The 22352-nt window shown below is 29.6% G+C and overlaps 2 protein-coding genes across 2 annotated transcripts; one reads left to right on the top strand and one right to left on the bottom strand.

Annotated features, from left to right (window-relative positions):
- The first annotated feature begins 508 nt into the window (after window positions 1–508).
- LOC113851018 (transcription factor bHLH87-like) lies at window positions 509–7339 on the top strand. Its single transcript, XM_027481509.1, has 3 exons — window positions 509–562; window positions 5782–5805; window positions 5903–7339. The coding sequence occupies exons 1-3, from the start codon at window positions 509–511 to the stop codon at window positions 7337–7339; spliced, it is 1515 nt and encodes a 504-aa protein (XP_027337310.1).
- Window positions 7340–11618: 4279 nt separating this feature from the next.
- On the bottom strand, window positions 11619–16240 carry LOC113849011 (probable LRR receptor-like serine/threonine-protein kinase At1g05700). Its single transcript, XM_027478533.1, is given in 13 exon segments — window positions 11619–12063; window positions 12283–12551; window positions 12554–12624; window positions 12921–13047; window positions 13137–13366; window positions 13471–13652; window positions 13969–14049; window positions 14132–14203; window positions 14321–14392; window positions 14478–14616; window positions 14717–15195; window positions 15525–16065; window positions 16150–16240. Coding segments are annotated over 13 exon segments (2760 nt in total). The 5' UTR covers window positions 16235–16240; the 3' UTR covers window positions 11619–11651.
- Between the last annotated feature and the right edge of the window lie 6112 nt (window positions 16241–22352).

Genomic DNA, 22352 nt, shown 5'->3' with positions numbered 1-22352 from the left:
GTTTTATGCCCCCACCTTGTTATCTCTATAATGATTTTCAACATATTCATATTATTTTGAATAAAAAATATGAAAAAGAAAAAAGAAGGCACATTATAGATTGGTTGAATTGTACACCGACGTTGTAGGAAACGGGATGCTTCGTCCATTGTTTAAGATGTTATAAACAAATCAATCCATGTAATTGATAATGGTACCTCGATATAAGAGGAATCACAACTTGAATGTATTTTATATCCTAATAATAATAAAAAAAATACCATATGGGAGGTTGCATGAAGTGAGCATATGATTATGAATATATATAGCGTGCATGGCACGTGTATGCATCAGTTTGAGAAAAATGATGTACAAAATAATTGTAATGGTCATTAACAATTATCAATAATTTCCACAACTAGAAATTACACAAATAGGGAAAAAAAAAAGAGAGGATAAAGATAGATGATTGTGTGGACCCGTTGTGTGCACGTGGGAGTCAACATCATATCACCCTTGAGCATTGGCAATGGGCAAAGCTAGATTAGGAAATTCTAGGATAAAACCACCATTTCTATTAAAGGTAAGAGAAAATGATGGTTTATTCTAAGAGATAGTGATGATAGAGTGTCTTTTATTTGGTTGTAGACCTAAGGCCATTGAATGTGAGAACCTATTGTACATGCATGTGCAGGAATGAAAGCACACAATGCCATGAAAAAGAGGGGAATTGATCTTTCAATCATGCATGGTTGATGTAAATTCCATTTTGTCAACAATGGTGGTCACACCCCTTTTCCTATCTGATCCTTAGCCGACATCTTCATTCACACTTCTGTACCAATAGCTACCTTAGCAACGTTTAGCACATCTTGGAGGGATTCAATATAGATATGGAGGAGCTGGCAATGGGCACCACATTGTTCATTCAATGATGATATTTTCACACTTTTTAACAGGGTATAAATGTGTTGAAATCAAGTATAAGTAAATAGTCTCATGTTAGATTAAAATAATGTAATATTTATGTGTTTGTATGATTAAAATAAAATAAAAAGATGAACAAATAATTCATATGTATTATTCATTCAATGTACGGTAATTCTCAAGAGTTTGAGAATGATTCGAAACTGGGACATTTATGGAGGTTATGGGTTTACATGGATAAGTAAAAAAAGGTCTATGTCCAATGGTCCTTTTCTCCTTTGTTCTTCATCTTGTTCGGTTGTCTTTATCCCTTTTATTTTCCCAATTTTTTGTTCTTCGTTTTCTGCAAAGGTTTTATAGCAAATATATTTGCCTCGAGTTGGTCTAAAGTTAGAACTCTTACCTAAAGTTATCATTAATTTTACGTAATTTCATAAGTAAAACAACTTGCATATGTATAGACATAGTCTATCACGTCATAATATACGCCAAGTCAATTTATTTATTAATATTTATGTACAACTGAACTTTCCTTTTGAGTCAAGTCTTCAACAATTGGCTGGTTTGTGATTGGGTTTATCACTTTATCTTTATACAATATATATTCACCCAATCAACCCTTTTACTTTGAATTTCAGCCATTCAATAATTGAACTATATTTTCAACAAAAATGTTAATGCTAAAAATTTTGGCTGCAATTGTTGAAAAGAGAAAGTTGATATGAATTGATATTTTTTATTTATCTGTTTTTTTAATCTAGGAATCACTTATATTTATTTATATTTTGTTTTTTAAATAATTATCTTTCAGAGATATTTAAAAAGATATAGGAAAAAAATAATATAGATCAACATTACTCTTTTAATTAGACGTAGATTTTCGTCCTGACGTATGAGTAGTTACTTTGGTCGGAGTTCTAACTTTCTGTTGAATGAATAGCATTCAGAAAACTAATGACTTGGTAGCACAATTTTTGTGAAAATAGTATGGCATTTTTTTATATTCTTGCTTGTTAGATTAAAATAGAACTATTAATAAACAAAACATTTTTTATACTATAATTTTTTAATGTATGTCCAATGACACAAATTAAAAAATTTTTAAAAAATTTATATTAAAATTGCAGACATTTATTGTTTCAATACATAGCTTTTATAATAATTTAAATTTTTAATAAGATATATTTAATGCTTTATATAACACGTGTCCTTACACACACATTTAAAAAATCGTTTATGTTATAGAATTTTTATTTATTTTATTTTAATCTTTGATAGTCTGATACAATTCTTCATTTACTGTCCTCTTTAATGTATGTTATTTATTTGTAACAAAACCTTTCTTTATTATTCTATTCACTTTAATTATTATAATATTTTTGTTTAAGAAAATATTCGGTTTTAGAAAAATGAGGAGAGTTCAAAATTAATGACCTAAGAAACCTAAATTTATATATAATTACTTAAAAATATAGACAAATTTATTTTATATTTATTAACTAATTTAACAAATAATTTTACCAACCATTTTTAATTTAATAAGTAAACTTAATAGATTTTAATTAATTCATCATTTTTTTTTTGCAAAATATAACCTATACCAGTAAGTTACACATTAGTATTTTAGTAAATTCAAATTACAAATTATCAAAACGTTTCTTCTAAAATAAAATGTATATTAACGTACTTGAATGGTAATATATCATCACCCCTTTTGAATAAGTATTTAGTAAGTTATACTTTTGAAGGTATTATAACAAATTATATCTCATAATATATACATATTAACAAGTTGTTATATATAAGATATTGTAAAAGCTTTATTTTTTTTATCTGAAAAATATCTTAATCTGTCTGCCACATTAAACCCACGAATAGAATTTATAAACGATAGATATGTGATTCTCACATGATCTTAATTCTTGATCATATATCATATCTTAATACACATGTCAAATATAAAATAATCGATATGGTTGCTAAAGGGTTGATGACAACGAACCAATCACAAATTGGGTTATAACATATGCTTAATTATTAATAGTGAATCAGCATCCACGATTATCACATAAGACAAAATCCCTTAATAAATTTGTAACATTTGGAAAACTTCATAATTGTTAAAGCCGAAGTCTAACATTACATGACATGGATGAGATGGTCCCTTTTTTTATCTCATGCCACGTGAGCAAGACCATCTCATCAAGGGTTGCACCAATCCATGGTCTCCACGTGTGAATAGGAGCGTTCACTTCACGTGCGAGTCGTTTATGATTGAAGCTACCGAGCCGAGCCGAGCCGAGCCGACAAGACAAGAGAAGATGGCGTCAAGTTAAGCCGACAGCTCACGTCCTGTTTGGCAGAAAAATGCGGCATGATGTGAACAGAACATTGATTGAGATTTTGACATTCTGATCTCAGACAAACCACTAGGCCCAATTCCAGGGCCCACCCAAATGCCCGAATTCTATGCAGGTTCCCGATTCATCCATTTCTTGTTCATTTCTTACTTTATAAAATAATTAAAAAAATGATAAATTAGTTTATAATGAGATTAATATTAATTTAAAATAGTGCTTTCTGGGGTATGATTTTTACTTTGAGTAATATTCGCAATTCATTATCTAATACATAAAAATTATAAAAAAAATATTTATTTAGGAGTAAGGAAAAAAATAATTTTAAAATTTTTAATAAATTTTATTGAATAATTAAAAGTATATGTTAAAAGTAAGTTGTTAACGTTTACTTTTTATCCTTTTAATATATATAAACAAAGTTGAAGCTTTTCCCAACAATATATTTGACTGAAACTTCGGGAACATTATTGTACAAAAACCAAGAATATTGAAAATTGATAAGAAATTGTTTTCATTGTTGACATTAGAGAACGGGATTTTAATTTTGAAAAATAATCAATTAATAGAGTTAAGTTGAATAAAATGACTTTGTCTAGATGAAATAGTGTCTGCTTTTTTAACTGCAAATAAAAAAATTATATTATACTTGTAAATTTATTTACTCACATCACTTCGATATCAAAACGCACAATAGAGTTGAAGTTATATTAAAATCCCTTAAATCCTAATTAGAATAATCTAATATTTGTGGATAGTACATTTTTTTTCTACGTTGTTTAATGTGTGAATGCATTTATTTCTCTAATCATTGATATCTTCCCAAATAGATTATTGACCTTATTATAGTAACATTTTAAATGGTAAACTATGGATAAATCCATGATGCATTTCAAACTTGTTAAAAATAACATAAAGTAAACGTCACAAATAAATGATTGATATTTATAATTTTTGAAATTATATGCATGTAATATAATAAAAGATCACCGAACTCTGATACATACCTGTATAGTACTGTGGCGGATTTGTCCTATTCTCCAAAGTTTTGTTTGCTCTTTCAAACGAGTTCAGTGATGAAGAATTAGTAGTTTGACATTCGTAAAAACGACTTGAATATCAGAAAAACATGAGCAATGTTAAGCAAAATGCCATGGAAATCCACTCACTGAACTATATAACATGTAACAGTTAATAATGGGGTGCATGTGAAGGAGCAATAGGGTTAGGACTGATCAGAAATCAGCAGAACCCACCCTCAACATCTCTGGAAATCCTAATAAATCTAAGCAAAAGATAAAATTACAATGTGATGAGACACATTAGAATAGCCAACTTACTTTCTCTCTCATCTAATAATCTGACTGCTGCCAACATGTTCATGTCCTCTCTGGCTCTCTCCACTATCAGGTTAAAAGAACCAATCCTACAAAATATATTTTTGTAAGCCAGATCTTTTCTGATTGTGTATGTGGTTTTTTCTAATAATTTTTCAGGTGTTACACTTATAATACACTTCATATATTATTTAATTTGGCACCAAATTTTAGGAGTTACCATAGACTATAACATTATATTATATATTTTTTATATAGAGATATAATTCTCATATCCTTAGAATATAGTAATTTTTATATAGAAATATTTTTCTTCTGTATATATACACACACATACATATATATAGTACTGTAGTAGAAAGTGAAAACATAGTGGCTATGATTAAAACCATGATTAATAGAGAGCTTTTGTAAAGAGGGTATTTCTGTTAAAAGATGCTTCACTTACAGTGCAGTTTTCACTAAAAGAGGTCACAGCTTTCCGCACTTAAAAAGAATACAATAAAATATTTAATCAGTTTAAGATTTAAGATTCAAAATACCCTCTGAAGTCTCATGCTCCCCATCTGCAAAAATAGTCTTAACAGACCCACCTAGCTTATAAAAAAACACTATGCTGCTCTAAACTGTTAAATTAAAACCATATTATAATAGCCTCTCCTTTTCTATTTTTCTCGCATATTCATGTTCTAGTGCTCATTTATTATATAAATTTTCTGACGTAATTGCACAAGTACCAATATTTGTTTTATTATAAAACCATGTACCTTTTGTTCTTCCTACCTATACAAGGTTCTCCATAACACACACTGCATCAGTTCTGGTCTTCTATGGCAGCTGAAGGTACAACCTTAACCATATTATCTCACTTTCAATTCTCTTTCCAGTTTGTTAAATGTATCTGGACTATCCTTAAAACTGCATAAAAGTTCTCCTTCTTCTACTTGTATTCTTGTACTTTTCAGAACTCAAAATTCAGTTGCCCATTCTCACATAACCGTTGGTTGTTTACTTTCACTTCATCAGAGTTTTCACCATATTGAATTTGAAGAAGGAAGCTAACAACAGAATTGGGCAAAAAACCTGTGCTCAATCCTCTGTTTTGTTTCTGACATTGAAGATCCAAACAATTAAGGATTCTAATCCTGTTAATTATTGGGATATTTTTCTGGTTCTTGCAGCTGTTGGATCTACAAGTAGAACTGGTAAAGCCTTGAAGTAAATATTTATTTTTGTACTAGGATAAATATTTTTGGTCTGTTTATTTCATCTGATATATTATTTTTGTCTTCAACATGACAGGTAGCAAGGATCACTTTCTACTCCAAGTTTCATCAGAATTTACAATCATCCATGGATGGTTTAAGTTGGGATGCCTCAGAACTTGCAACAAACACACCAATTCTGTGGAGTACTCTTCAGCAACAAGACTTTGAAGGAGGCTACTCCATGCCCAACATAAGTTCAAGTGTTCTTAATCAACTACAAGAGATGCAAAAGGCTCCAACATGTCATGCATATGCAAATTCTGAACGAGTGATTTATCAGTCAGTTGATGCTACCACTTCAGAGATGATTGATGTGATGCCAAACACAAATATGTCACAGCATGCATCAACCATGGAAGGGAAATCAGGAGCTGGAGCCAGTTGGAGAGAGGCTTTAACATCTCAATCATGCCCATCTCTATCAGTCAATGGACCTCACAATATGAACCTGATTAGCAACTACATGCCAGATTTCAACATGGCCCACCACCACCACCACCACCACCAACAACAACAACAACAACAACAACTCATCAATGGTTCTAAAAATGGGAAAGGTGCTTTCTCTCCTGAGTCTTTTGATTGCTTGCTTTCAGATACAAACAGCAACACAGACACTTCTGTGAAAGATGATGGAATTTCAATGATTTTGTCTGACTGTGGAAACTTATGGAACTTCAGTTATGGCAGTGCAGCAACTTCCACTGGTGAATCTGAGAGTAATGCTTCCAATGGAAAAAACAAAGACATGCAGTGTCCAGTTAATGAACTTGATGAAACAGTTTCTCAAAGCTCTTCAGATCAACATGTCAATCAAGGAAAAGAAATAGAATCAAAGGTTATTTGTTCAAAGAGGAATAATGATCAAGCTGAAATGATCAAAGTTGGTGCCACTGCCAGTGATTCCTGCTTCAGTATTGCTAACAATTCTTCTATTGAAGGTGGTTTCAAGCTTATCTCAAATAATCCACCAAAATGCAAGAAACCCAGATGGGATAGGAGTTCTTGTTCATCAAATATCAATTTCCAGCAACCAAATTCATCCGTGTCTTGTTCCATTGAAGAGCCTGATCCAGAGGCCATAGCACAAATGAAGGAAATGATATATAGGGCTGCAGCATTTAGGCCTGTGAACTTGGGCTTGGAAGTGGTTGAAAAGCCTAAGAGGAAGAATGTGAGGATATCAACTGATCCACAAACAGTGGCTGCAAGGCAGAGAAGGGAGAGAATAAGTGAGAGGATTAGGGTTTTGCAGAAGCTTGTGCCTGGAGGAAGCAAAATGGACACTGCATCCATGCTTGATGAGGCTGCAAACTATCTCAAGTTTCTAAGGTCACAAGTTAAGGCATTAGAAAGTCTAGGAAACAAAGTTGATGCATTGAATTGTCCTCCTACTAGCATTGCTTTCTCTTTCAACCCTTCATTTCCCATGCAAACACCTCTTAGCCACATTCATCATTCCCAGGGTTGAAATGCTTGTTTCTGTCATGGGGTCAAATCAAATAACCAATGAATGACCTCTAATCATTTCATTACCAAACACAATGATTAACATATCTGATCTTCGTTTTCTAGCCAAAGCTGCAGGAAAATTCTAATTGTTGACATGTATCATTGTATTGTAATTCTCTTCAGTATAATCAATCATCAGTGACTTGTTTAAAATTACCATAATGATCATGTTCTCTCGTTTCTATCATAATTAATCTAGTGCACCACCATGCACGAGCAAATGTTGGTCTTTGTTTTTTATCTTCTTGGGTACAGCGTTGTTTATTTATAAAATAATGGGAAGCGAGTTTTGCCACTGCCATGAATCCTACCCATCACGAATATGATCATCGTTAGTGAAAATACATGTAGTTTAGAAAAAAATTATAGATATAATTCTTATATTACTTATTATAAAAATTAACTATTCTTGTTAATATGACAGTTTTACGATATTAGTATAGTTAAATTAAATTCTTTATTTATCATGCTAACACTTTCACTGCATTTTCTTTCATAGATTGATTAGTTAAAAAGAAGTAGTGAAAATAATGAAAGATGAATTTAATTAAATTAACTTTTAGCATGCAGAAAGGCATAGCAATTATAAGACATTACAGATGAGGCTAGAAAGTGATTGTGACTTGAAAGTTGAAGTTAGTTTTATATTAGGCGCATTTTTCTTGGAGACCCTTAAGAAAATTTAAAAATTAATGTGATTTGTTAGCTAACCAATGCAAGAGACATTCCCTTACGATTAGAGAGCATTAGTCAGTGGTCCTGTCTCCTTGATTCAACCCAACGCGTGCTCTTGAAAATCACTCCAAACACATTGCTCAGCACGTGCATATTCTTCTTTTTTGGCAGCACTGTTTGTCATAAGCAATACTATATATTTATAAACTCTGTCTTATTTAAACGTATCAAAAAATTTCACATATTAATGTAACTAATGATATTGTTAATGATGATGATTATGACAACGATGGCTACAACAAAACGTGATGGGGGTCTTGTGCTTTTTGTCTTCAAACATGGTTATTTAATTTGTTCTAATATCTTCATTAAGCACGTCTTTGTGCCACTGTTAATGTATGAGCATGTGGTATTTTCAGCTGAAATTTTGTCTCTTTTGTTTAAGAAACATTTCTACGTTTTGTTCATTTGTAAATTACCAACATTACCCCAACTCTTTAATTTTGTCTCGAGTCCTCTGTCGTTTTATTAAGTATTTTTCTCATCTAATCATTTTCAATTAATATAAATTTTTTAAATGTGATTTATATGCTAAAAACATTTAATTTAATCGGTTATTTTAAAATAAAAACATTATAAACGAAAATGAATTGGGTTTTGTTCTTGTAGTTCCAAGCTCTCAAAACTAAAAACAGCAAAGACAAGAGACTCACTGAACTCAACTTGTGTAGGGTTTTGAGGTGCGTGGGTCCTGCTCCTGATTTTTTCCAGTGATTGCTTGTTTTGTTCTTCAAATTGTAATTGGAAATTGGAATTGAAGGTTATGGGGGAAAGCATGGCCTTGATTGGATCAAAAGGGGATATAATACTTAGTTAAGTTCCTTCCTAAATTTAGAAATTCTGTTGTGAAATGGAATAGTGGATTTTTAGTTTGGTTTGTCTCTTTTATTTTTTATATATAAAAAGGAAATGTCAATAAATAATTCTCTTGAAAATGTTTTTGTGAGCTCATTCTTTTGTGATCTTTCACAAGTGGGAGAGTGAAGAAGATGTTGATTCTCCAACTTGGCCAACTATATTTGATATGATAAAAAAAAATATTGTGTAATTTTTAAAATTTTAATATTTTATTAATAAAAATAGAATGAAGATAATTAAAGTAAAAGAAAATTATCTAAAAATTACTAATAATACACTCTTAGTTATGACGAGTACACATGTTTATGGGCAGAGATTATCGCAAGAGTCATGTTTATGGTTAAAATAATTATAAATTAATAGATACTTTTAATATTAATATATTATTTTAAGTAATATTCTAAAAAAATTATAAAAATTCAATTAAAAATTTATCAATAATAATAATAATTTATAAGTGACTATAAAAAAAACTTATAAGCAATCTTCTTATATCGAACTTTATAAGTTTCTATTGGACCTTTATTCAATTAAAAACATCTTTTGAATAAAAATATACAATTAAAAAAAAAAACTACAACAATAAACTCTAGTCAGTTTTTTTTTATCTCTATCTTAACACTAATTTTCACTCATTTGACTGATTTGAAATCAGCCAACTTTTCGGGTTAAAAAAACCTTCTTCAATAAAATATAAACAACAAAATTAGATATAATCTACCACTAAATCTGACATTTAGTTTGTTAAAATGCATCTCAAGATCATACCCTGAAGATTTTGTGTATGGAGTCAATTTTGGTATTTCTATAACACTTACTTCCTTATAGTTGCCTTTTTTCATTTACTTTTTATTTTAAAAAATAATATATATATACAACCATACATATTAGGTATCTTAATTACTTTAAAAGTGAGTACATACTCTAAGAATATTGAAAACATTTCCGTCTTATGTTACAAATATTAAATTTAGAGTTATGTTATACATAGGAGAGATTTAGAAGAAAGTTTTTTTTTTTTTACAAATTACGTCTCTAAATTTTTTATCAGGTAAAAAATAAATAATCATAAAAAAAAAGTTGGACAGAAATCAAAGTGTATTCATTATATACAGTTTTAGTCACTTAAATTTATTACAATATATTATAAATATTGAATATGATGTTTTCCCATTCACATCGGTGCATTATATGTTAAACTAAGAGAAATAACATGCAATCAAAATAGGCTATCGTAGGTTTCTTGCTGAATTTAGACATTCTGTTGTGAAAGGGAACATTATTCTGCTTTTGATCTGTCTCCTTTTTTAATCTTTTTGTTTTTTTTATTTTTCTCCAATCAAAAAAGGATCTCCAAATGACCTATTGTATAAGCTGAGGTTGCAAATCTTCTCGCTAACTCAATTTTTTGTAAGCATTTGCAAGTGGCAAAGATTTGACTTAATTCAGACAGTTGTGCTAAGCTGTTCCTAGTTCATTGTCCTGTTCGGCTACATATATATATATATATATATCATTAATTTTTGTTTTTTTTATCATTTAGTGAAATTTGAGTTAGTAAATTATGTAAATTTTACTTATAATTTAATAAAAATCATGTAAGATTGATCACTTAATAATAGTGTGTTAAAGATATTGTTAATGGTTTGAGTTATTATTCATTATAGTATTATTCATCAAATTCACAAGTTTGTGCTAAAAAAGAGAGTTAAGGACTAATAAAAAACTAGAAGTAAAAATGTAATAGCATTAATCTAAAGCCTTAAAATAATATATCCGTAAAAATATGTCTTATTGTTTTCATACACTGACATACAAAGATTGAAAACCCCCAAATAAATATGAGAAAACAGATTAGCAATAAGAAAACGATTAAGAAAGAATGTATAATGTATTCTGCTCTCATTCTCTTGCGATGAGCAAATCCAATTTCTTAAGGCAAAAACTTTCTACGACAAATGTTGATTTCGTCTATATGAAATACATTTCACCTTTTAATTAATGAGTAAATTTCAAAATAGCAATACATAATAACATCAATTCTTCGTGGATAATGCACACTAAAAAGAACAGTTAACACTAAAAATTCGTCCACATGTAAAGTAAACTATTTTTTTCATATATGCCAATAAATACATTGACTACTGTATGAGTGTTCCTCAGTAAGCTGACACCAACTCATTGTAACATTAATAACATTCACAATGTATTGGCGGCAAGAAACTTCATGATTAATTTTATAACAAGGAATTAATATTAGGTTTGGTTACAAAAATGAAGATTATGGTGGACATTGACAGATTAGATTTCTCATTTTATCAACCATAATCCATTTCATGAAATGGATATGTTACATTAATATCCTTTGCATCATTTATGCTCATATTTATGTGAAAGTGAAAGAACATTATATGTAAATTTTTCAAGTTTCACAAATAGATATCCTCTTGAGCAGGTTCACTTCTAAAGAAAAAGAAGCAAACATATTAGCTTATACATATGATCATAGTACAGTTGCTTGGTTACAGAACATCAAAATAAAACAGAAGAACAAGTAGTCCACTGAATAAAAAACTGCCAAGAACTGGAGCATGAATAACTGCAATAAATTATTTTAGCAAATAGAAACCTACCACAGCATACAGGAACTATTTTAGCATCAGGAAGGGACTACACTACTACCTAGCTGGGGGACCAAATTCAGTTGTCAAATTCATAGTGACCAACTCAACTGAATCATTGTTTTCAGTGTCACAACTAGTATTTTTTCGAGCTAATTCTGTAGCCAAACACTCCTTCAGCTCGTTGACTACATCACTCATGCTTGGCCTTTTAGTAGGATTAATGGACACAGAAGCCATGCCTATTTCAACAACTCTCCAGACAGAACTAGTGTCAAAATCTTGTAATTTTGAGTCAACAATGTTTTTTATATCTCCATTAGAAAGCATGGAGCTAACCCACTGACTTATGTGAATCTTATCATTTGGTTTTGACGTTATAGCTGGTTTACCTGTGACTATCTCCAAAAGAACAACTCCAAAGCTATAAACATCACTTTTCTCTGTCAACCTGTTTGATATGCTGTAGCTGCAAGGTAGATCATACAGTTTAGTCCACTTCTCATAAATTTTTTTAATCATTAAATTTGGGGTTAACTCAATCTGAAAAGCTAGTAATGTGAGGATTGTTTTAACTTTTATAAGCTTTTAATACTAATGATTATTATTGATATTTATCTTAGGATCATGTAGAATGCTTTTCCAATTTAAATGATATAACCGTAAATTATATAAGTGAAGCACTTACTCAGGATCCAAATATCCGGGAGTGCCAGCAACAACAGTGGACAAATGTGTGCCCCCATCAGTGGGAAAGCATTTGGATAGGCCAAAATCAGATAATTTTGCTTGAAATTTTTCATTTAGTAAAATATTTGTACTTTTTACATCTCTGTGGATTATTGGTGGCTTACAACCGTTATGCAGATATTCCAGTCCTGATATCAAATTCTCAATATAAATAGATGGGAAGAATCAAAGGATTGAAGGAGAAATTCTTGTATTTATTTTTCTTTCTAACCTTGGGCTGCATCCAGTGCTATTTGGAGCCTGTCTTCCCATGACAAGAACTTTGCCCTTCTATTTTTTCCTATACAACTGAGTTTGTGTAAGCAACTTAATTAAATATTTATTCAATAAACTCTTATTACAAGAAGGTTTATGAAAATAAATTTTATCATGAAATTTATTAAAATAAGTTAAAAATAAATAATTTTGACAAGTTATACCAATTCCCAAGTAATTTATTAAAATTAGTAGTTTATAAGAGTCATAAGTTATTTTTATAAAATTCCTATAATTTCTTTCAAATGCCCTTTTAGTACTTTTGGAAGCTTTTGGAGTAAGTTGATTGAATGAAAAAGAATAAGCTGTGAGCGTACATACCGGAAAGAATTTCATCCAGGTTTCCATTTGCCATATATTCATAGATGAGTCCTATGTTGTTTTCCTCTTTGCAATATCCAACAAGAGAAGTTAAATTTCTATGATGAACTCTCATCAGAAGTTTAACCTGCAATTCAAAGGACACTTTTATGTCATGCCAACCAAAGATTTGGTTGAGTTCAGAGAGAAACTTTTGTGCAAGTAATGACAACTTGCCTCCGCTAGAAATTGTTCATATCCTCGTACTGAGGATGAAGAAAGCATCTTGACAGCTACTTGAGTGTCATCAATATATCCATGATAAACTTTTCCAAATCCACCTCTACCAAGAATTCTGTCAAAGTCGTTGGTGATCTTAACAAGATCATTGAACGTATACTGCCGTTGTTTGACTTCAAATTGTGATCCACTTGGCGTAATGTGATCCACATCAATGGTCACAGATGCTAATTTCATGGAAAAAGATTTTATGTTTACAGATTACAATGAAATCAGCAAGTGTGTGATTAACCAAAAAAGGATTGTAACGGGTAGTTTACAGCGGCTTTACCGTGTGGTTTTCTCTTTTTAAGGCCACAGATGATAGCTGCAACTACAATTACTAGGAGCACCAGAATCCCAGCAACTGTTGCTACCGGAATAACTATATTATGTTTCTTCTTCCCTTTATTATGATCATCTGTTTGTTGGTTGCATGAATCAGGTTCACATAGATTTGGATTTTGCCCCACGCTAGCATTATTAACACGAGAATAAGATCAAGGCAACAGTCATATTTTATTATCACAATTCACAAGAATATCCTTCGTTGATACTTCTTATTTTCAAGCTTCTTAGAAATAATTTTGCTAAAAAATGAAACCGTGAAGGAAATGGCAATATTTCTAGTATCAGTAGTATGAGTTTTAGTTCCATGCAGCATGCATATATGATCAGGACCAAAAAAATAACACTACAATATAATGGTATAATAAAGAAATGAAGTTACAATCATCTTCAACACTAAATGTCTTGTGAATTCATAGCCTTGAGTTTGAGGTGTACTAACCTCAATGACAGAGAACCCTCCTTTGATCTGTCAACGAGTCCACTTGGGACTAAACCTGTAAGATTGTTATTCCCCAAGTTTCTGCAAAATAGGACAAATATGACACCCTTTTCTCTTCTTATAACCATGGAAATTAAATTGCACCCATAACGGTTTAACTTACAAGACTTTTAGTGACTGCAGTTGTGTTAGAAAATCAGGTACTGGCCCGCTTAAGCTATTGTTTGATAAATCTCTGAAAGAAGAAATTCAGATCCTTGTTAACAGTTCTGAATCTTCAAGAGGATAAAAAAAGTAAAAATTGAATGTATTTGGTTCCATCTTTATTAACCAAATGAAATAAAGTACTCACAAGTATTGTAGCATAATGAGCTTGGAGATTGAAGATGCTATCTGCCCGGTTAGTCCACTAGAAGACAAATTCCTGGTTGCATTTCCAAATATAACATCAGTTGATGGTAGGAGTTCATGAATTTATGAATGGTTTATTTTATGAATAGAAAACTTACAAGGATGTGATTCTTGGGGAGTTATCACCATCAAAACTACAATTTAGACCTTCCCACATGTATGCCACAGGGGCACACGGATCTCCTTGCCAATTTCTAGCCACCCCATAAATGCTCTTAATGTTTGTGATAGCATCAACTAATATTTGGTTTTCAAAAAGAATCTCAACCCAATTCATACATGGTTTAAATCACAAATGACATTGAATGAAAAACATAAGTTCAGATCAACAACATACCATCATCTTGTTCAGTTTCTGATTGTGAGAAATCTGTAACTTTATAAATCTCAAAGGCATTGATGATGGGTGGAACGGTAGCAAGCAATGTCTTATATAACAAAAATTGATACCTTGAGAGTCCAGTCAAAGGTGTTGTAGTAAATACGCTATTTGCTACTTGGTATACAGGCATCACAGGTCCATACCAAAACTTGCCATTAAGGGAGATACTGAATGATCTAGTTTCATTCGGTCCCAACTTTTCAACCTCATTGAAGTGCATGTAGATGTAGTATTGGTCATTTACATTATCCGCATCCCAATTGAGCTCAAAGGAAAAACTAGCATTCAGTGGTGTTGCGGCAGTGCTCATGACAACTGCTGGTAGATTATAGACATTTTCAGCAAGATCACCAGAGCTAAGTGAGGTGCTTAATTGTGACCACCTTTTGGAAGCAACAGACATCCAGATTCGGTCATAAGCATCATATCCATACCTATACCACAATTTTTTTATGATTGATATATTAATTTACAAAATGAAATATGAAGTAGGCACGTAATATAAATGAGCTAATATGATTCAGTGCAAGTTTGGAAACATGTAAAAAAATAACTTAGATTCAACACAGAAGTTAATTGAAGTAAACGTAATCCATGCCTATTTAAACGTGAATCCAACCATGTTATCAGGGTGCATTTGAATTCATGTTTAACTGGTCATAGATTCAAGTTTACTTTGGCACTACTGATTATAAATTTTGTGTTGAATTCATATATACAGGTTTTCAATGTGTTTCCAAATACATCAATACAACAGACTCACCTGTACTCTAAGTTAGTGGTGGAACCTAAATCAAATCGTTGGAGGCATGCTAATGATGCAGGTGGTTTTGTGACATAAGAAGCATTGTTCAAAGTCCTTAATTCTATGGCTGAAATGAATGGAGTCCCAGTGCCTGTGTTAACTAGACACAGATGTATGTAATCTAGTGAAGGGGTGTGAATTATCTCATCGATTGTGCTGAGTGATGCATTAGAGAACTTCACTGTGTCCCATAAATTAGCCCCAAGATGAAGATCAAACTGTGGAACCTGATTTAGACCATCATAGTTTCCATAAAAGAAAGTAGCTCTGATTAAATATTTAGAACCCTTGGTTACATTTATTTTGTAACAGTTTCTCACTCCACTAGGAAAGCTCCTCACATTTCCTAGTTGCTGTTGATGATTACTCTTCTCTGCAGGTGGTACACTCTTACTTACACCAGTATCTATGAATTTAGCATCTGAAATGTAAAATATGCCCGTGCTCTTCTCAGTATAGCTTGAATTTGCAGGTAGCCCACAATCTATGCTTATGAATCCTGAGAGATAGAAACAAAGAGTTTTCTTTTAATACATGATATTAATGTAACTTTAAACAACTCTTCAAATTTTCATAACCAAACCTAGTTGATCCTGAGCTTGAATCAGAACCACAGCAATAAGGACCTCAAGCAATACTAAAGGAAAATGCAGTGACATTGGCATCATTGTTTGTTGTATCATATTTTGCTTAAGATGACAAATATGAGTTCCATATAATCATTTATACTGCTAAAGTCTCCTTCTGCAGTAATTTAGCCGGCAATATAGTTAGTTTGGTGGTTTAGGACTATTCTTAAGAGATACTGTCTCTACACAACCTTTCTTAGCCATAAATTAGCTTGTATATAAGCATTATTTAAAAGAATGTATCGTTAGGATGATACTCACGCTATGTTTATTGATTAGTGCATGTAATGAAGAGTCACATTTCTTTTTCAAACTAATTCTTAATTCTCATTCCCACTTCTTTTTATCTCTTTCTTTTTCAATTATATTTCTTATTATCTGCTTTTGTTTGCAACAGTAGTCTTTAACACAAGTATATAAATTTGGGTGCAATGCAAAAGGAATATAAAAAACTCTTTATTTAGTAATAAATACTACCTACAAATATGTTAAGTTGAAGTATTCGTAATAATTGAATAAATATTTGAATTTTTTTTTATAATAATTGAAACATTAGAGAATTGTTAGTCTAAACTATAAATATTATTTACTAAAAATAATCGTATTTAAGTTGAGTAAAATTACTGTCTATGATAAAGTTTTCCTTTCGAATATTTATCATAATTGTATTTATTAAAACTTAAATTCGAGATCAAAAGATAAGTCTTTAATAATTTACTTTCAATTATTCAATAAAACCTATAGAGAATTTAATTTATTTTAAAGTGTTTATTATTTAAAAAATAAAAAAAATTATATTTCATTATGTAAAATGAAAGAATGCTAATAAATTAAAAGATAATATAATAAATTATATTTTAAAGATTTAATGCTTATAAAATTAAAAAAATAAATGTAATATTTTCATAAACATTTAACAAGGAGAGCAAGGTAGTGGTAGGCACAATGCCTTCAAGACTCTGTATAGAATTAATAATTTTAGTGGGGTTATAGGTCAGGATATTACGCGGTGTACTCTGTGTGCGCCCTATTTAAGTCAAAGTCAACGAGAATTACAAGATTAGTATAATTGGATACTTGCCACGAAAAACAACACATGGGACCATCTTTCTCGATCTTTCCATTATTAATTAAAGAATTAAAAATAAAAAAAATACATTAAAAATTATAATAATTCTAATATATATTACTTCAATGAAAAAATATTTTAAACCTTGGATCAATACGTTTAAGGTTAAAATTTTGAAATATATATATATATGAACATTTTAAAGAGGAAGTGAGAGACATTAATAATAGTCATTAGTAAAAAAAAAAAAAAAAAGTGAAAAGTGAAATAACAGCATCAAATTTAAACTCTTTATTTTGATTCAAAGATCATTGTTAATATTTTTCATCTCTCCTAATAACAAGCTATTTTTACTTAAAATTAAAATTTTAATCATATACTTCAAAAATTAACTAGCGAAAAAAGCATGGTATTTAAATGCATCACATAAGTGAAAAAAATTACTTTTTTTTGTCAAATTGATTTTTCCAATTTCTTATTTTTAACGTAAAATTAGTTCTAGTTGTTTCGAGTAATTAATTAAGCTGCTATTAGTAAAAATATTTTTCTTTAACTTTTAGTAGTTATGTATATTTTTAAACTTTATTAAAGGTGTATTTTAAATATTAAATTATTTAATTTTGTAAGATCATTCATAAATGTTGAATTTTGTAAACTTCACATGGTAAATAGTGGCATGAGAAGTATGCATTAAAATAGTTTGAATAGTTGTTTTTTATTAGTTAACTTTTAGGAGTGATTTAGATTTAAGTTTCTTAATATTTATTCATCACTTTTTTTATCTTGAATTATTGTCTTTTATATATGTTTTTAAGTATGAAATTAGTTCTAGTTTAAAGTTTTTTTCTTTTCCTTATTTAAATTGCGTGCACTTTTTAATTACTGATCTTACACCAACCTATTTATCACTTGAATCATCAGTAGTATAAAGATCTACTTAGTGACAAATTTTCTTTTACAGTTTTAAGGTTTACTTTAACCATTACTTTTTTGACAATTTATTTTATTTACATATTTCAGGGTGAAATTACTTCTAGGTTAATTTTGAGGTAACAATATTATCACCAGCCACAAATTTTTTATTTTTTTTCGTGTTGAAAAACCTATAGATTAATTGCTGATCTACTTTTCAAAAACATACATATATAATTGTACGAAGTTCTTATAAAAATAAAAAAGATTGATGTATATATATTAAGGTTCTCAACAACGTTTTTATTTTATATTTTGAAAGTTTACTTTCATCGATATATATCATAAGCATGCAGTCTAGAAGATATAAATGGAGTGTGTTTATCATTGAAAAAATGTAAAAATTATTCCCAGCTCCCAAGAAATTCAAGCATTAGTACTCAAAAACAATAAAAAAAAAATGTTAGCTGCATGTGCCCAGTTGACTTTCAACAACATTTTTGAAAAAACAAATCAACTTTAAAATAAAGGAATGACGATACAACATAAAAATCCATTTACTAATATCAATGCTCTACTATAATTAATTTATAAAATTAGCTCATTAACTAAAAAAAAGTGATTTATTTCACAGTGGAATTAAGATTTTATTTGAATTTACATTGAATTAACGCAACATAATTTATCCCAATAAATTCAATAATAATTTATTTGTTGGCATAAATTATAATGTAAGTTTGACGATTTTGTTTCTTATTTTTTTTTTAGAATTGATTTTAGAATTTTTCAATAACAAACCAATCAAACTCTAAAATCTGTGAAAGGTTTATTAGTTATAATCACTTAGAATGTACTTAATTAATCATTTAAGCTAACTTATAATTTATTTGACTAATAAAAATATTAAGTTAACTTATGATTCCAGCTCTTTCGAAACTAACCACTTGTTTGTTTTTATTTTTATTTTTAATATTTAAAAATTTTATTTTAAAACAATTTTAAAAGACTATTTTTAAGAAGAAAATAAAAATAATACTTACATTAAAAAAATTGTTTTTAAAATCACTTATTGTCAGTAGCTTTTATTCATACAAGACCAATTCAAAGAAATAGCTTTTATTGTCAGTAGACAAAGTAGTTTGCAATTTCGTTGGCTGAATATATTGAACCACACTTTTTTTTCCCTGTTGAGAATGCAATCATATATTCCTCTATTTCAAATTGGTTATCGTTTAAAGTTATTTTTTTAAAGACTAAGAAAAGTAATAAATATCTTAATTTAGTAGAATAATTTTATGAAATTATCCTTGTTAATTGTTTATTTGTTTGCTGAAAATTCAACTCACAATATTTTAAATTAATATATTTATAATTTATTCAGGGTAAAATTAGAATAAAATAATCAATATTTCATTAAAATTCTAAAATATCGCTTAATATAAAAAAGATTGTTAAAATGACACTTAATTTTAAATAAAAAATTAAATTAATAATTAAATGAATGCCTCCAAATCAGACAAAAATGAACCGTGAATGGTGCTAATTAATTAATTTTGTCTTCCACTTTTGAACAGCGAGATCCTTAGCTTTGTCTATGATCTTTTTACTAAATTAAAAAAGCAGTTTCGCCATTATTTATATATTTTAAAATGAAAATCAAATGTGACATGATCTTTATCTATTATTTATTGCTATTATATATATGAATAAATAATTTACTGACAAATTAAATGAGATGATTTTTAATTAGTTGTCTTATTTTGTTGCCTACAAAATATTTTCCATTAGAAAACAAAAAAAGGCCAAGAATTTGCAAGTTATATGTTCTTTTACAAAAGACCTTTGGCTTTGCTTTTGCCATTCCAATAAAACTATAGGAAGTGAAGAAAACGTTGCTAGCTACTCCTCCAGTCAAAATTTTTCTTTGATTCTGTGGATGTTATATTCTTGCATGCATTATGGTTTACGCCCCAAAATAATTGCCCAAAATTTCAACTATTATTATCAATATATAGTAAGATGTAGAACATCAGTTTTTGCATTTTAATTTTCCCAGAATACCATTTGTGATCAGTGATATCACACTACAAGCAGTGACACATACACAGAAGAACCTAATACAATTGCTTAGAAAGATATCTCCAAGATGCATGTTTCAAACGATAACCATATGCATTCTTATTTTTTAAAATCTTATTGAGATGTTAGAGTACTACTACATAGTTTTAATTTCTAAGAGGAAATATGCTAGGAAAAAATGGAAAGCAAATTGTTCATTGAATTTTAACTAAGATTGAAATTAAAGAGTCCAGCTCTTTCTTAACCTATACAAAGACCAAAAGTCATACGTGTTTATAATAATAATTATAAACTTGTACTATTAATTTCCAAGTCAACGTCCACAATATCATCTTGAAATACACTCATCGATCCCTAGACCAATTCAAAGAACTTGTACTATTAATTTAACATTGTAAAAATAAGCAATTTCTTTGGATGCATGCAAGCCTCGTTGAACCAAAATTCCTTCATTCTGAGGATGCAATCAACTTAGTACACAAAATGAACCCACAACTGACGCCTAGAAGACCCCTATATATGTTTGTCTCTTTGTTGCTTAGAAAATGAAAGAAAAAGCCAAGAGTTAGCGACTACAGTGTTCTTCTTTTACTCAAGTCTTTTGGCTTTGCATGTGCCGTTTTTCCAACAAAACTATGTAAAATAATGAAGTAAAATGTCTCTATAGGAAACTAGGTTTGAACTACATTAATTCAAAGTTTCAAACTATGGGAAAAGATGGAGTGGGGGGTCTTTGAGTTTCATTGCATTTGAGTGGTCTAACGTTTTTTATGTACTACTTTTTTTTTTTATTTGTGTCATTTTTCTTTTGGCTACTTTGCTTTTGCTCCTAATGTATTGATTGTGGAAATTTATGTTTCTTCATATAAATCTATTAAAGTTGAAAAAAAAAAAATAGCTCCATTGACTTGCCAATCGGTTGAATAGATGCTTACAAACTATCGGAATTTTTTTAATCATTTTTCATAGTATTGTGGTGAAAGATTATACATGTGTGTGTGGATTGGTCATTTAATTGTTTTGATTCAAAACTTAAGTAAATGGAAAAATAAAGATAAAGATTATTTAATTTACCTTTATTTTCGGTCATCAAAGGAACTGTGAATGTGACATTGTACAACTAGCAATATTCTCTTTGATATTGATATATAATTTTATAAATAGAGATTTGTTATATGTTCTTTGAGAAAAAACCCCTTCATAAAATATTTTGACAAATACCCTAAACCCTAACGTTTTATATATAACTCGCAACTATGACCAAAAGAGATAGGTTTTCCAAACATTAATTATAGCCAATTTGTAAGATAATGCAATTTTTAAAAAATGATAATATTTTTAAATAAGAAAATCAAGTTTATACAAATAAGCATTGCAAATGAAGAATAGCTTGCTTTTGTCATAAATATTTTTTGAATGATACATAACATGGGAAAAAGTAATTACGGGGCATATACTTCTTTCTTTTCTCTTTAAATTGATTGACGACAAACTTATTCCAAAACCATTAAATATGTTTTTAATTATAAATTGAAAATTTAAAGTGATAATAAAAATAATATTGAAAATAAAAAAATATATAAATAGGAATATATCGTAATTAATGGAATGCTAGTCCTAAATTGAAGATGGGCTGAACCCCAAAAACAATGATGGACAAAATTTAGACCAAACAAAAATGGTGAAATCAAAGGTTGGTATTTATTATTTCACCATTTTTTTAGAAATTAAATTTGAAAAATAAATTTTTATAAATGATTAATATATCCAGAATTTTATTTTGAAATTTTTGAGTAGTATATATAGCATTCATGTCTCATTTCATTTAATTCAATGTTTTTTTTTTTGTCAACAATTTAATCTATTGTTGTATGTTTGACATGCAACGTAGCATTGGGCAGTAATCTTTTGGGCCTATGTTTGGGCCGCTTTAGGTACCATTTTGAGACCAAAAAAGAAGGAGATAGCGTTTTGTACTGTTTGATTAATTTTGATGGAATTACATTTTGCACCTCGTATTTTTCCTATTTTCTAAAATATCCTTATTTTGAACTTCATTGTTTACTGATGGTGGAGTTTGGATGGTGGTGTTGGTGG

This window comes from Abrus precatorius, unplaced genomic scaffold (assembly GCF_003935025.1).
Source record: "Abrus precatorius isolate BTA unplaced genomic scaffold, Abrus_2018 Scaffold9, whole genome shotgun sequence".
Classification (NCBI taxonomy): Eukaryota; Viridiplantae; Streptophyta; class Magnoliopsida; order Fabales; family Fabaceae; genus Abrus; species Abrus precatorius.
The sequence above is the reverse complement of the archived record's forward strand: the minus strand, read 5'-3'. Positions and strand labels throughout refer to the sequence as shown.

What these genes read in the sequence shown, in the direction of transcription:
- LOC113851018 (XM_027481509.1), top strand. Translation starts at nt 509, where the DNA reads ATGGGCAAAGCTAGATTAGGAAATTCTAGGATAAAACCACCATTTCTA. An exon ending in AACCACCATTTCTATTAAAG is followed by an intron (nt 563 to 5,781) that starts GTAAGAGAAAAT and finishes TGGTTCTTGCAG; the next exon opens with CTGTTGGATCTACAAGTAGA. An exon ending in TGGATCTACAAGTAGAACTG is followed by an intron (nt 5,806 to 5,902) that starts GTAAAGCCTTGA and finishes TCAACATGACAG; the next exon opens with GTAGCAAGGATCACTTTCTA.